This window comes from Protomyctophum parallelum, assembly GCF_964188405.1.
Source record: "Protomyctophum parallelum genome assembly, chromosome: 4".
Taxonomy (NCBI): domain Eukaryota; kingdom Metazoa; phylum Chordata; class Actinopteri; order Myctophiformes; family Myctophidae; genus Protomyctophum; species Protomyctophum parallelum.
This window is the reverse complement of record NC_139700.1, coordinates 7,208,654-7,222,759: the sequence shown is the minus strand read 5'-3', so window position 1 is coordinate 7,222,759 and position 14,106 is coordinate 7,208,654. Positions and strand designations below refer to the sequence as shown.

The following is a 14,106-nucleotide window of genomic DNA, read 5'->3' as shown; positions in this document are numbered from 1 at the left end:
GAAGTACAGTTAAAAATCAGGAATGATCAAAGGCCATAGAAAAGAGATGAGTCTTGAGAAAAGACCTGAACACTTCAATGGACTGGGCACTTTTGATGTTAAAAGGCAGGCTGTTCCAGAGTGTGGGTGCAGCAACAGCAAAGGCATGATATCCTCTCTAGATCTTTACTTTAATGCAGGAACCAGTCAAAAGCAGCTGTTTGGCAGACCTCAACGCTCTGTACTGGCTGGAGTATAATCATCCAAAGGTTCAGATTCAGGGCAAGGGGGAAGAGTGATCAATCAAGGAAAACAAACAAATTATCTGCATATGTACATACGGTACCTGAGATAAGATAAACAAAAACAAATTTGCACAACAGGGTTTCTGAGAGAGAATCATTTGAAATGGGGTTCCATGGCCCAATGAAATTGCATGTGGGACAGTGGGGCTGTGCTATATGCTAATATGGAGCTGTAATGTCTACTTTTATTATCAACTGGACAGCCCAGAGAACTAACAACTGTCCAGAACTAAACAGGACCACCTGTTCATCTTCTCTACTAAATTGTACGTAGACATTGAAGACGACAGAATGTTGGTTATCCTCGTGGGCTTGCGCTAGCATAGACGAAGAATTGTGTCACCCTTTGTGAAAACATTGGGTTGTCATTAGCGTGTGTGTGTGTGTGTGTGTGTGTGTGTGTGTGTGTGTGTGTGTGTGTGTGTGTGTGCGCGCGCTCCCACTTGTGTGAACTGTGTAGGTGTGTGTCTGTATAATTGAACCTGTCAAGAGAGACAAATGATTGATTTTGTTATGGAGAAGGGGCCTACAAGATACAGGAAATGGAATTGTGGATAATGGGTTCCTACCTCCCAATGTTCAAGGAAGTGAGAGTGAGAGAGAGGCATGCAGTATGGTTGTTTTCTCTGGGTATCTACTAGTAACTACGACACACAGTCATTTAAAGTCTCAGGGCTTTCAGATAGAGATAAAGAAAGATGGAGAAAGAAACAGACGGACAAAGAGAGAGACCTGGCTTCTGGTTTGTTTGCACCGACATTTCAGCCTGTTGCTGTTTTGTTCTCTGTGCCCAACAACAGCAGATGCTGGAGTGTGTGTGTGTGTGTGTGTGTGTGTGTTTGTGTGTGTGTGTGTGTGTGTGCACGCACGCGGACACGGGCTGAGATTCAGACACAAATGGATAACAAATAAAAAAGAACAGCAGTAGCTTCTCTCTCTTTCTCTCTCTCTCTCTCTCTCTCTCTCTCCCTCTCCTGTCTTTCTCTGGCCGGGGGTCTGACCATTTGGCTCGCAGTCAGACAGACAGACTGTCAGCAGCCAGCGAGAGACGAGGGACAAACAACAAAGGGGCAGTGAGCAAGAGAGCGAACATACAGGAGACGAGACAGGAAGGGAGTGACTGCAGGGGAAAAGAGGAGATGGGAAGACTAGATTGAGCAAGACAACGACTTTGAACAGGATGACTTTTAGTGAGAAGGACTGAAGTGGGACAGGGCAACTTGGAACAGAGTTGTCTCTGAGAAACTTAGAAAGGAAAGACTTAGAACAGAAAGACTTAGACTGACTGGAACAATACAACTTACTAAATGACAGAGCGACATACGCCAGAACAACTCAGGCCAGAACTGGCTAGAGGGAGGGACAAAATAGAGCGAAGCAGGAGACAGCTGGGCAAGAGAAAAGAGAAGAGAAAGAGAGCGTGAGGGAGAAAAAGAGAAGAGAGAGAGAAACAAGTGCTCGTGTGGAAGGAGTTAGAGAGAGAGAGAGAGAGAGAGAGAGGGGGGCACAAAAGGGGAGTTAACCCAGTGAGAAGAAGGCAAGGATCTTAGGTCATAAAAACCTCCTACAGTCACAGCTGAGAATAGCGCCAGGCGCTTACACACACATACACAAATACACACACACACACACACACACACACACACACACACACACACACTTTCATTCAGTCTCACAATTACATTTACTTGCTGTCCAACACTATTGCATGCTAGGATCACGTCATAGCGGTTTAGTTGTATTCTCTTGTAATTCCATCTGTGTGCTGCATGTACTTAACACAGCACGTGCACGCATACAGTACACACACAGTGCAGCATCAGAGAGGGAGACACAAGACAGAAGAGAGAGGCAGGGCAGCAATGGGCCGGTAGCATGGATTCTCCCATTGACATTTACAAGCACTTCTCCTGGCTTAAAAAGGTGAGACTTCTTTAGCTATTTTCTATTTCTTCTAACTTGGAATCTGTAGAAGTTGAGGGATTAACATTGATGAAGATATTGCACAGATACAATTTGTTGTGTGTGAATGTAGAATATAGTTTTGTGTTTGCGTTACTGTTAATGGCATTGTTATTAATGTGAAATGGCTTGTTATAGTCGTAAAAAATTGACAGATCCGTCTTGATCACTATAGACATAATGTTTATGTTTAGATAATGGGTAGGAGTGAGTGATATAAAAAAGAAGTTTTGCAAAAACCGGCCTCCTGGTGGCGCTATAATAGGGCTATGTAAAAAGGGTGGCATTTCTTCCTCAACCTAGTGGTACTGTGCGTGCAGAGTTTCACTGCAATCGGATGCTCCGTTCATGATTTGAGGCAAAAATTGGCCTCCTGGTGCCGATATAATTAAAAGGCTGATGTGAAAAATGCAGGTCAGACGTTTTTCATTTGCCTCTAGGGAGTGTGCAACTGTGCATGCAAAGTTTCACCCTGATCAGTCCAGTTATAGGTAAAACCCAAATTGGCCTGTTATAGACCTACCATGAGGCTGATTTGAGAAATGTAGTGTGGCATTTATTCCTTGGCCTATTGTGGGACTGTGCGTGCAAAATCTCACAGCAATCGTTCATGTTTTGAGGCGTTTTGTTCAAAACTGAATACTCAAAACAAACTTTGGAAGCCAATCTTAGCCAATCAGGATGGAATATGAAAAATCAGACAGTTCCGCCTTGATCAAATGACCATAGAGAGATGCTGTGTAATGATTTGTTGTCTGTGTTTAACTTTAATCAGATAAGAGTCCTTATGACTTCAACACTGTTCCCTGCAGAGGGTGAGTGTTGTTTGTTGTCCAGCCCCTGTGTTATTTTCGGGGTTAAATGTTTTCTTATGTCATTTCCCTTTAGTTTAAGAGCTGGGCTGTGTCTCCGATGTGGGCTGGGCTGGCTGCATGGGTCTTATTGGTGGTGGTGTGTGTGTGTGTGTGTGTGTGTGTGTGTGTGTGTGTGTGTGTGTGTGTGTGTGTGTGCGTGTGTAGGGGAATTAGTTAAGGACCTTTATCAGATGAGTCATTATCCATCATCTGATTGCACTTGAGAAAACAAAAGTGATACTGTGTATGGTTCAGGATTCAGAACTCTCTGTGCTGTTGTGAGGAAGGTGCAGTCTGCAAATAACTCACTTATTAAAGTATAGCAAATAAATGAAATATGTATTATTCAAGATTTCAGGATATATAGTAAATCAAACAATGATGTACTTACAATATATGTGACCCATACAGGACGTACCAAAGGAAAATAATATGCCTACTTATAAATGTCATATACCCTTTTGGCCTGAATATATGAGTTTTTTTTCCAATGGAAATATCCTAATAAACGTATTATAATCGGGGACAAGACTATTTGATATTCAATGTTCTTTTCCCACAAATGAGTCTTGAAAAATGGGGATTGTCTTATAATCAGAGTCGTCTTATATTCGGGACAATACGGTAATCCGTATAATACAAAAGAATAGGTACACACAAAAATATTCAAATGAGTGCGCTAGTATCAAAAATAAGAAATTGTATAGTCCTACACTTAAAATCTCTACAGCAATACATACTGTGCAGTTTGCATCAGACTTAAAAATGTGCTCTGCATGATCACTTCATTTGAAGAGGTTCATCTTTAAATCTACAAGACAGGTTCGGTCATGGATAAATCATCGTGTGTGTGTGTGTGTGTGTGTGTGTGTGTGTGTGTGTGTGTGTGTGTGTGTGTGTGTGTGTGTGTGTGTGTGTGTGTGTGTGTGTGTGTGTGTGTGTGTGTGTGTGTGTGTGTGTGTGTGTGTGTGTGTGTGTGTGTGTGTGTGTGCGCTAGGGATGCCTCTGATCCGACTCCAATGATTTGATTTTGAGCATCTGCCGATACCGATTCTTCCCGATCCGATTTTTATATTTTTTATGCCATATCACAATAGTACATTATCACAGATAATATCCAGTCTAATATCACGATACGAATATAATATTGATACTAGGGTTGTCCCGATCACGTTTCTTTTGGTTCCGATCCGATTCTGATCATTTGAAAATGATGTGATCGGCCCCGATCCGATCGGGACAACCCTAGTTGCAGCAAGCCATTTCATTATGTTGCATTACATTGCGGTCAATTATTTTTTTCTCCTGGTCAATCATTTTCAATATTTTAAGCCAGGTCACTGGTTTAAAATGTAGTTTTTGCTTTGTTTTCGGTGTTCTCTGTGCTCTTTGACCACTTTGGAGACCTGATCAATTTGTGAGGATTGATAGTGATAATCTCAGACGTTTTTTTACAGGCAGAGAAAAATTAGAAGTTCAAATACCTCTTTCAGGACAAAGATATACTGTCGGCCAGGGGACTACTGTAACCTTTCAAAGTGGATTGTGGAGATATATTAGTATAGTATTGGTCGTGTGAGAAGAAGAATGTATTTGATTTGTCCCTGGAGGCGGTGTTCAAAGGCATTAACTTAAGATGGTCCTTTCAAGTTATGTTTGTTTTAGCTCCCACAAGACACGCATACCGCCATGTTTCTAAATCCAATCTTAAGGCAGTTCTAATTCAATTTCTGAGCACAGCATGTTTTCACAGTTTTGGGCAAAGTGAATTTGGGAAGCCGACTGCTTTTTGTGTGCTATATTTATGCAGATGCAGATCTAACATTAAATTCAAGTCAGTTGGCTCTATATAACAAACATACATAAAACATAGACTGACAACCAAGATTCAATTCCAAGATACGGCTTACCTCATTTACCTGTTAGGAGGCAAAACAACACAGAGCCAGTGGCATAACGGCATTATCTAGAACAGGATTATTTAAATGTATCAAGCACACAGTTTTCTAAATGGCGAGAATAGGAGTTCCTTCCGCTATTTAGGTTTTAACCATGTCAACCCATAGCATTCTTATTCTGTTGTGAACAAAACAGCGGGGCTACAAAAGCTTTTAGATTGATTACTGATGATATTTGGTGAAGAGTAACCACTCATAACATTTCAGTATAGAATTGGAAAGAAAAGGTTTCATGGTTTGCTTTTATACCGTTCACTCCATATCTTCCTCTTTTTTTTTATTCAAAGATTTTCTTTGCATATTTAATGTATGTATCACGCTACAACACAGAAACATAATCATGTACTAGGAAGTTGTAAAACAATAGGCAGGGTGCATCTCTTTCTCTCCATGTTCTGCCTTCCAGCATGGTAGCTAACCACAATGCTGGTGCAACGATTAAAAAACATGCGGGAGTGATTTTTATGGGACTTCTTCAACACTGAAAGCTTAATAGAAGGACTGGGATAGTGCATTAGGGGATTTTTATTTTTCAGGGTCTTTAAAAGAGCAGGGCGTTGTTGCTTTTTTGCTGTGCTGTCATGCATTTTCAGACTCTTGAGTCATATTTGTCATCATGCGGTGTTCACAATCGCCACCCACCCAATCCCATGTAAATTAGCCTACTTTTCGCTGGAAAGGCTCATGAAACTAAATCTATAGCTTCATACAACGATAACTTCCCAGAAAATTGTCCACAAAAAACTAAAAGAACCAACTAGAATTGGCTTTAAATTGAAGTCATATCATGTACCAGTACCACTGATGTGTTAAAAGAGAACTAACATTTACGTAACATTCATGTACGTGGGCTGCTAAAAGAGAGAACGGTGTACAGTCATTAGGATAACAATCAAACAGGCAAATGACCGTGACAAAACAACTCAAACAATTAGTTTGACAACATTAGTCATTATTTCCTAACAGTGTAGAGCAGTTGAAGTTGGTAATGAATCATTCATAAATGATTTGGTTAATTTGAATGACAATTGATTATGAATAAAATATGTTTTCTTTTGTTGTCAGAGACTAGTTTCCTTGAGTTACAAAGACGCACATGCCATGCAGCACTATGCTAGTTGACGTACAAACTAACTAGCAGGATATTGTTGCCTTAACTGTGACCGGAAGGCACCAAAAATGTCTTCAGGACCACAAATATGCATTACTTTAGTCAGAAACCAAAACAAGAATCAGAACAGGAAAAAAATCAAGAAAGGTCTCAGTAATGCTGAGGTTTTGACTGTATTGCCAAAACAAAATATCTGTATTTAGTCGTTAAATCAGTGTTTATTGGACAAGTCATGGGGAATTCTGTGGGCTGGGCAATCTTCTGAACGGGTCAAAACAGGTCAAAGATGCTGTGATCACTGATTTATCAAATAATAGTCCGGCAGCCGACAGGATTATTTTGTTTAAAGTGGGAAATTTGGCATATAGTCTATTGGCTATAGTTTATTGGCCTAAAATATTGTCTATATACTGTATACATTCATGAATCCACTTGCTTGTTTTATTGGGGTTTCTCGTGACCCTACCATTAACATCCTATGGCAAGCAAAAAACTGTCAAACTAGGTGGTTTTCATGATTCTGAATCCATTCCAAGCATTAGTTTTGCACAAAAAACACTCATTGGGCTAAAAACGGCCATAGACGTCATGACAAACGTGATGAGGTCAGCACAAAATGTGAAGAGGTCAGCACGAAATGTGATGAGGTCAGCACAGTGTGGCTATGGCTGTTTTTAGCCCAAGGAGTATATTTTGTGCAAAACTAATGCTAGTCTATTTTAAAGATTCTAGTTTTTGAGGGCTCCAATGTTTGGCTTTCAGACATGACTTTGAATGTTTGCCTTATTCATGCTCCCCCAAAAATCAACAGGTCCCCACTCGTGAGAGTTGTGACATCATGTGGCAGCCACAGTGGGCGCCCCTCACTTCACAGAAGTGTGATTTATTTATATACAGTATATACTTAACGAGAGGAGTCAGGCTTCTTGCCTCTGTTCATAAGTTAGCTCAGGGAGAGAAATAGTTGTACTGCTAGGGCTGCGCTTACACAAACACCAGCCCCTTCCCTACACTCATTACAGTGGAAATTATGACTCAGTGGGTTATGGGTCGTTGGTTACACATTGCAAATATACAGTACTATACAATGGTATTTATGGCATGTCGTGCTGTATGAAGCTATATACCGTTTAGCATGGCCGTCTTCATTAATCACTGACTGAATGCTTATACAATCCTCTCTGGTCGACTATCGCTGTGTCTAATTTCAGAATGCGTTTGTTTCCTTGTGATATTTGAGGCATGCATCTGACCTCAAACAAGAATTACAGTATGAACATCTGACCTCAAACAAGAATTACAGTATGAACATCTGACCTCAAACAAGCTTAGTTAGTAGTGACAATCAATCCAAATATGGCTATACTGTAAGAGAGGGATCAGCTTCCTCAGTGTACACTCATTTTCTCCACGACTCCACCTTCTGTTTCTTTCTCTTGTTTTCTCGTCCACTCTTTCTTTTCATGCTGTGATGATCTCACACTCTGCTGGTTCTTTCTCTCTCCACTTCTGCTCCTGTTTAGTATGCAGTATGTTAATGTGTTTAATGTCTCCATATGGTCTTTGTCAGAGAACCCAAGTCGGTATGCACTTGGTGAACTCTGCCAAAGATACTGTATGTGAAGGATACAATCATGATTAGGAATATGAGCTTCAGTCGATCTGATTTATAGAGAGAGATCGAGAGAGAAACCTTTTGTAACCTTTTATTGAACATTTGCTGATTGTTGATGCCAAAGCGTTTTGTTGTAGAAGGTTTTCTAGTTACTCTCAGCATGTTCAACACAAATAGAACTTTTTAAACCTACATGGACATCGCTAGTTCTTATCGTCATTCTTATCATCATATCGCTATAAACCTGCTCACACTAAAGTAAACAGGAAGACGAGGGACAGCACCCTGTTCCAATGTTTTTCTTTTTCAATGAATGGCACAAAATGACATCATGTTGACTTACTGATGACCATGAGGAGGGAGATATTCATGACAAAAACTCATGCCATCTCACACAGTGGTCTTGTACAATATTGGTTCATGACTTATTTACTTAGTTTACTAGTAATCATCAGGACCCATTTGTGGGCCACAGACCAATTTGTATGGGTCACGACTCGAGTAAATATATCCCATTTCCTTTTCTCACAAAAAATATGTATCGTATTGCTTTTTTTAGTAGAAGTAGTGAAAATAGCCGATCTGTAAGCTCGTAACACACGTTGTATGCTTGTAGATATTTTCACTAGTTTGGGTCATGGGCTAAGACGTTTGGGAACCACTGTTTGACATAGACCATATCCACACTGTTTGACATAGACCATATCCACACTGTTTGACATAGACCATATTCACACTGTTTGACATAGACCATATTCACACTGTTTGACAGACCATATTCACACTGTTTGACATAGACCATATTCACACTGTTTGACATAGACCATATTCACACTGTTTGACATAGACCATATTCACACTGTTTGACATAGATCATATTCACACTGTTTGACATAGACCATATTCACACTGTTTGACATAGACCATATTCACACTGTTTGACATAGACCATATTCACACTGTTTGACATAGACCATATTCACACGGCAGCTACTTTGCTCTTACTTCATGAGATAATTAATAAAATACAAATGCTAATACTAAATGGCCAATGTTTGAATGTGGTTAATGGTAGAAACGCATTATAATTGAACTCTTCTCTTGCCTCTGTCTTTGTGTGTGTGTGTGTGTGTGTGTGTGTGTGTGTGTGTGTGTGTGTGTGTTGTTCAGGTGAGCCTATGTTCTCCGATCAACAATGAGACGTACCAGGAACGACTGCTCCGTCTAGAGGGGGACAAGGAATCTCTAGTGCTACAGGTCTGTACTCTGTGTGTGTGTGTGTGTGTGTGTGTGTGTGTGTGTGTGTGTGTGTGCATGCATCAGGTCTGTACTGTGATGTGTGGCGTGTGCGTGCGTCAGGTCTGTACTTCTGGTGTGTGTGCATCTGCATCCGGGTGCTAGCTGGGACTGCTTAGGTCAACCAAGGTGAAACCTGCCATTTGTGTTTGTGTGTAAACTGGCGTCAGAATAACTTTATGCACTAAGGACAGTGGTGGGAAAAAGTACTTGCGTGTTTTACTTAAGTAAAAGTATCAATACTGCAATATAGAAATGCTCTGTTACAAGTAAAAGACTGGAATTCAAAATGTAATACAAAAGTATTGACATCATGATCAAAGTACCAAAAGTAAAAGTTGTGTAGAATGTTGCGTTTCATATTCTAATGTATAAGAATTTGAAAATTGCCGATCTGCTATTTTTAAATGGCCAAAATGTATATTTCTGAAGTAGCTACTGTAACGTATGTTTTGTACACCTATAATATACACTACAAACATATTTTACAGTGCATGGCATACAGTCTAGCCAGCACTTGGGTTAATTATTGTTCCCCGACAGCGAACGTGTCCAGACATTGTCACTCTCTCTGTAATGTGTGTTTACTGTCAACAAGAACTACAACGCTAGACGTGGAGATTATATGTCTGCGTGATAAGCAATGTCAGTTTGCTGTGAGGCATTTTCCCCCTTGCTCCTATACATAATTTTAATGGTCAGGGTCATGTAGCTGTGATTTTTTTCTTTTGCTTGCATGTGTGGTGTGTGTAGTGTACAGTATCTTTTACTGTAATTGTAGTTTTCAAGCATCTCCTCGGGCTCTGTCTTAGCTTGTCATGTGAGGCAAACCCTCATCAACATCCATGTGTGTTTGTTTTGTGATGTGGGAAACCTTGCGTGGGTGGATTTTTATTATGCGTTCCTTTTTTGGGTTTGGAGTTTTTCCAACACAAAGTTAGAACCATAAACTCCACCCACCTGGTATGTTGAAGTGTTACAAAACCCATTTTGGACCTCTAAATGGCTCTATCTCTATCTCTCTTGTACACTTGGCTCCCTCCCCACACACATACACACACCTGCCTGTTGCACATTCCTCAGGCTCGCTTCCAGCTCCTGTCATTGGTTGATAGCCAAGGTGACTGGGGCTTGCGTTCTTTGACAGAGCATTTAATTGGCTGTCGACAGGTTCACCCATGGTGCTTTGCTTTGCTTTCCCTTTGACTGCTTCTCCTTCAGGGCAGTCAGAGTCATTCTGTGTGTGTGTGTGTTTGTACACATGCGTATGTGCACATTTGAGCACATACTGTATACACTGAGTAACAGACTTCTCTATAATAGTGCAGGGAACTTTCACCTCCTTTGTGTGTGTGTGTGTGTGTGTGGCATAGGAAAGAAACATGGCAGAGGTAAGGGACTGATAAGCTTCAGAATACTGGGTCATTCTTTTAAACATCTAAAAGAAGACACTATAAAATAAAATCCTTTTTAATGTAACTCTTATATTGCACAAATTATGGTTACATTTGTTTGGTCCCAGTGTTACAAATGGCAGTTCATTTTAAATAGGTCACTGGGATTGCGATAGTTGTTGCGTTAGTTGTGAAGTTGCTTGGTACTGTATGAGCTATATTTAAACTCTATTAAATGACAGGCAAATAATGTGTATATACGACAGACGTACATGAGATATACTAGATTTAAATGTTGACTAGTTTCATTTGTTTGTTGACTGCTACGTACTTCACTTATGGAGTATTATTTAAGAAACATGGCTCTGTCAACATTAAACGTTCTAGCGTCACTCTTACGGAACAATGGACACTGGTTTATTGGCTTTATTATTTTTCTTTCTTTATAATCTGTATTTGAACAAAGCCAAAGCCAAAGCAAACATCAGTGTTTGAATAGACAAGACAGGGGGTCTCGCTCTGTGGTTTTGAAGTGAGGAGTGAGTCAGAGGAGATCCGGTTTCAGGGGCAAAATGTGTTCTCGGTGGTGGAGGCTGAGGTGACAGTGAATGAGCCAGAGGTTTGTGTGTTGTGTGTTTGGACTGTTTGGCAGGAGTTGAGTGCGTCGACGAGGGAGATTACGGTAAATGTGGTAGAATGCTCTGCGTTCCTGAGTGAGAGATCTGCTGACTAATTGTGTCCTGTTTTGGTATTGCGGTAATGGCGTGTACAGTGCGAGTGAATACTGTGTGCCTTTGTGTTTGAAGCAGAGAAAGTCAGCAGGACAGCGATTGATGGGACAGACAGAAAGGTAGACATGGATGCCTGCATGTACAGTACCATGCAATTAAATCAAAGGCAATTTGCCTGTATGTATGTGTCCAGTGCACTAGGCTGCGTGCGTGCATGCATGCATGCCTGGCCTGCCTGACACACAGGCCACATTTGTCAAACCATTGATGGGAGGCATGTCTAACTATAATTGAGGTTCCCAATTAGCTTTTGCTCCAGATCCACGAAATTAAGTTTAGTCATGTGACTTCTTTCATACATTTTCAAAAGGAATGTGTGTGTGCCGTGCAAGCACAAGCAAGCGCATGTGTTTGACAATTTTCAGTATATTATACGGCATGTGTTAGATTAATTTCCTTCCAGGAGTGCAGTGTGTGTCAGTTGTCGTGGAATTCTGGATCAATCAATAAACGATGAGGCAATATTCTCAGGTGATGATGTATGCTCTAACATGATACCATGGGAGAAGTAAAATAACACTCGGTGGTAACTTAGTTCTGCCAACAGCAGTTAGAAATCACAGTTATACTGTAGCTGCTCAGGACAAAGTAAACCATAACAAGATATACTATAAACAAACAACGGCCACTAGGCCCAGTGGAGACACCCAAGGCCCCCCACAGCCACCAAATATCACTATGTAGATATACATTATAATCATACTGTAACTGTAAGTGATGGTGATATAAAGGTTAGATATAAGTGATCATATAATTTCTCCCTCGAATTCATTCACAACATTGTTCCATTGACGGCTGGCGTCTGTTTGTTTAGCACAGTGGAATGTGCACATGTCTTTCTACACGTTTCTGTTCATGCTACTGTTGTTGTGTCACCTTGTAGGTGAGCGTTCTGACGGACCAGGTGGAGGCGCAGGGAGAAAAGATCAAAGATCTAGTGACCTCCCTGGAGGAAAATAATCGGAAGCTGGTCTCTACAGAGGAGATGCTGCAGCAGGTAAGACAGACACGCACGCACACACACACACACACACACACACACACACACACACACACACACACACACACACAAATGTACATGAACACACACATTCATGGACCTGCTTGTACCTGCTGCTGCAGCACTAGAATTAGCCCTGAAAGATGCAAACCGTGTTATTTCTACACTGTAAAATCTTGTGTGTTCATTTAAAGCGTCCTTTATGGATGCATTTTTACATTCTCAGAATCTAATGAACTCTCTAGAATTTACTGTTTGCGTAAAGTTTAGTTTTTGTACAAAGCCTTGAACCCCGGGCTGTGAGACAAGGGCATGCCAGTCTGCATTGTCACACCCAGACCATTACTCGGGTGCTGTTTGTCCCTCATAATCATATTGTCACACACAGTGCGTTACTGGGGTGCTGTTTGTCATTCATAATCCTATTGTCACACACAGTGAGTTACTGGGGTGCTGTTTGTCATTCATAATCCTATTGTCACACACAGTGCGTTACTGGGGTGCTGTTTGTCATTCATAATCCTATTGTCACACACAGTGCGTTACTGGGGTGCTGTTTGTCATTCATAATCATATTGTCACACACAGTGCGTTACTGGGGTGCTGTTTGTCATTCATAATTCTATTGTCACACACAGTGCGTTACTGGGGTGCTGTTTGTCCCTCATAATCCTATTGTCACACACAGTGCGTTTACTGGGGTGCTGTTTGTCATTCATAATCCTATTGTCACACACAGTGCGTTACTGGGGTGCTGTTTGTCCCTCATAATCCTCTAAAGTCTAAAGCTTCCAAGCACCAGTGCCTACCGACCTTCAGCGGTTCCCACACAAGGCCCACTTGGAAATCTTGAAACTGCTCGTGGCCCATTCAAGTGTTCAGAGCATGTTTATTTATTTTGTCTATTGACATTTTCAGGTTTACAAAAAAGACAAAGCAGTAGAAGCAACAAAGTATTAAGTAAGACTTTCACAAAGACAAAACTAGAACTACACGCTGTAGACACTAAATTGAAATAAAATCAAAAACAGAAGGACAAGACGGGACAAGACACAAATTAAGGGAAACAATCTAATGGAACGAAAAAATACAGACGGAAACAAAAAAAGCGTACCACTGGTAAATGTTATACGATTACTTTATTACATCGACTGGACAATCAGTCAGAAATTTCAGGGAGTCTCAGCTCATGAAAATAATAAAACCCCAGCAGTCATCTGATTCTTCCAATTTCACATAGTTAAATATAATCCTTTATGGCGGTGTGTGTTTCCACCTAAGCAATATCAAATATCTAGGTAAAAAAGTAACGGCTATAAGGCTATAAAGGTTTCCTCCAAGGAAGAGAGCGACATTGTAGGGGGAATTACAGTGCCGTGATCGCATTAGGCTCAAATAGTTTTCCAACCACTTTAGACAGTGACAGAAACATTTCCACCCAATAGGACTGCAGAACAGGACAGGACAGGACCAGAACATGCAGTATGCACATGGCTCGCCGACACTTGGTGACATCTGTCACAGTTTTCGGCTCCACTTCAGTATAGATCGGACACACGTCATTATAGAGAGCATGTTTATATTACATTCTTATTTATCGGTATCACAATGAAAGTACATCGTTCATTACCTTTTTATTACACCCTGGCAGGAGCAGAGCCTGTAGATTATGGGGGATCGACGTCGGTCTCCCGGAAGGAAGTCACTGAGGTAGTTAAGCAACTCCACAGTCGCCAAAGCTCCGGGAGGTTGATGAGATTCATCCAGACATGAAGTTGAAGGTTCTGGCTGTCTTAACATTGCGTGGACGTTTGTGGACTGTGCCGAGGGAGTGACAAACC

At 41.0% G+C, this 14,106-nt stretch overlaps 1 protein-coding gene across 7 annotated transcripts in view; it reads left to right on the top strand.

Annotated features, from left to right (window-relative positions):
• Positions 1-14,106, top strand: part of ppfibp2b (PPFIA binding protein 2b) — a 94,904-nt gene that overhangs the window by 40,556 nt on the left and 40,242 nt on the right. For 5 of the 7 annotated variants that reach the window (XM_083763573.1, XM_083763570.1, XM_083763571.1 and 2 more), the window contains exons 4-5: positions 8,955-9,041; positions 12,149-12,262. In XM_083763573.1, coding sequence (XP_083619699.1) covers positions 8,955-9,041; positions 12,149-12,262 — 201 coding nt within the window. Of the gene's footprint in view, positions 1-1,433; positions 2,208-8,954; positions 9,042-10,438; positions 10,472-12,148; positions 12,263-14,106 lie in introns of those variants that run through there. The other 2 variants (XM_083763572.1, XM_083763574.1) reach the window with 2 other exon arrangements.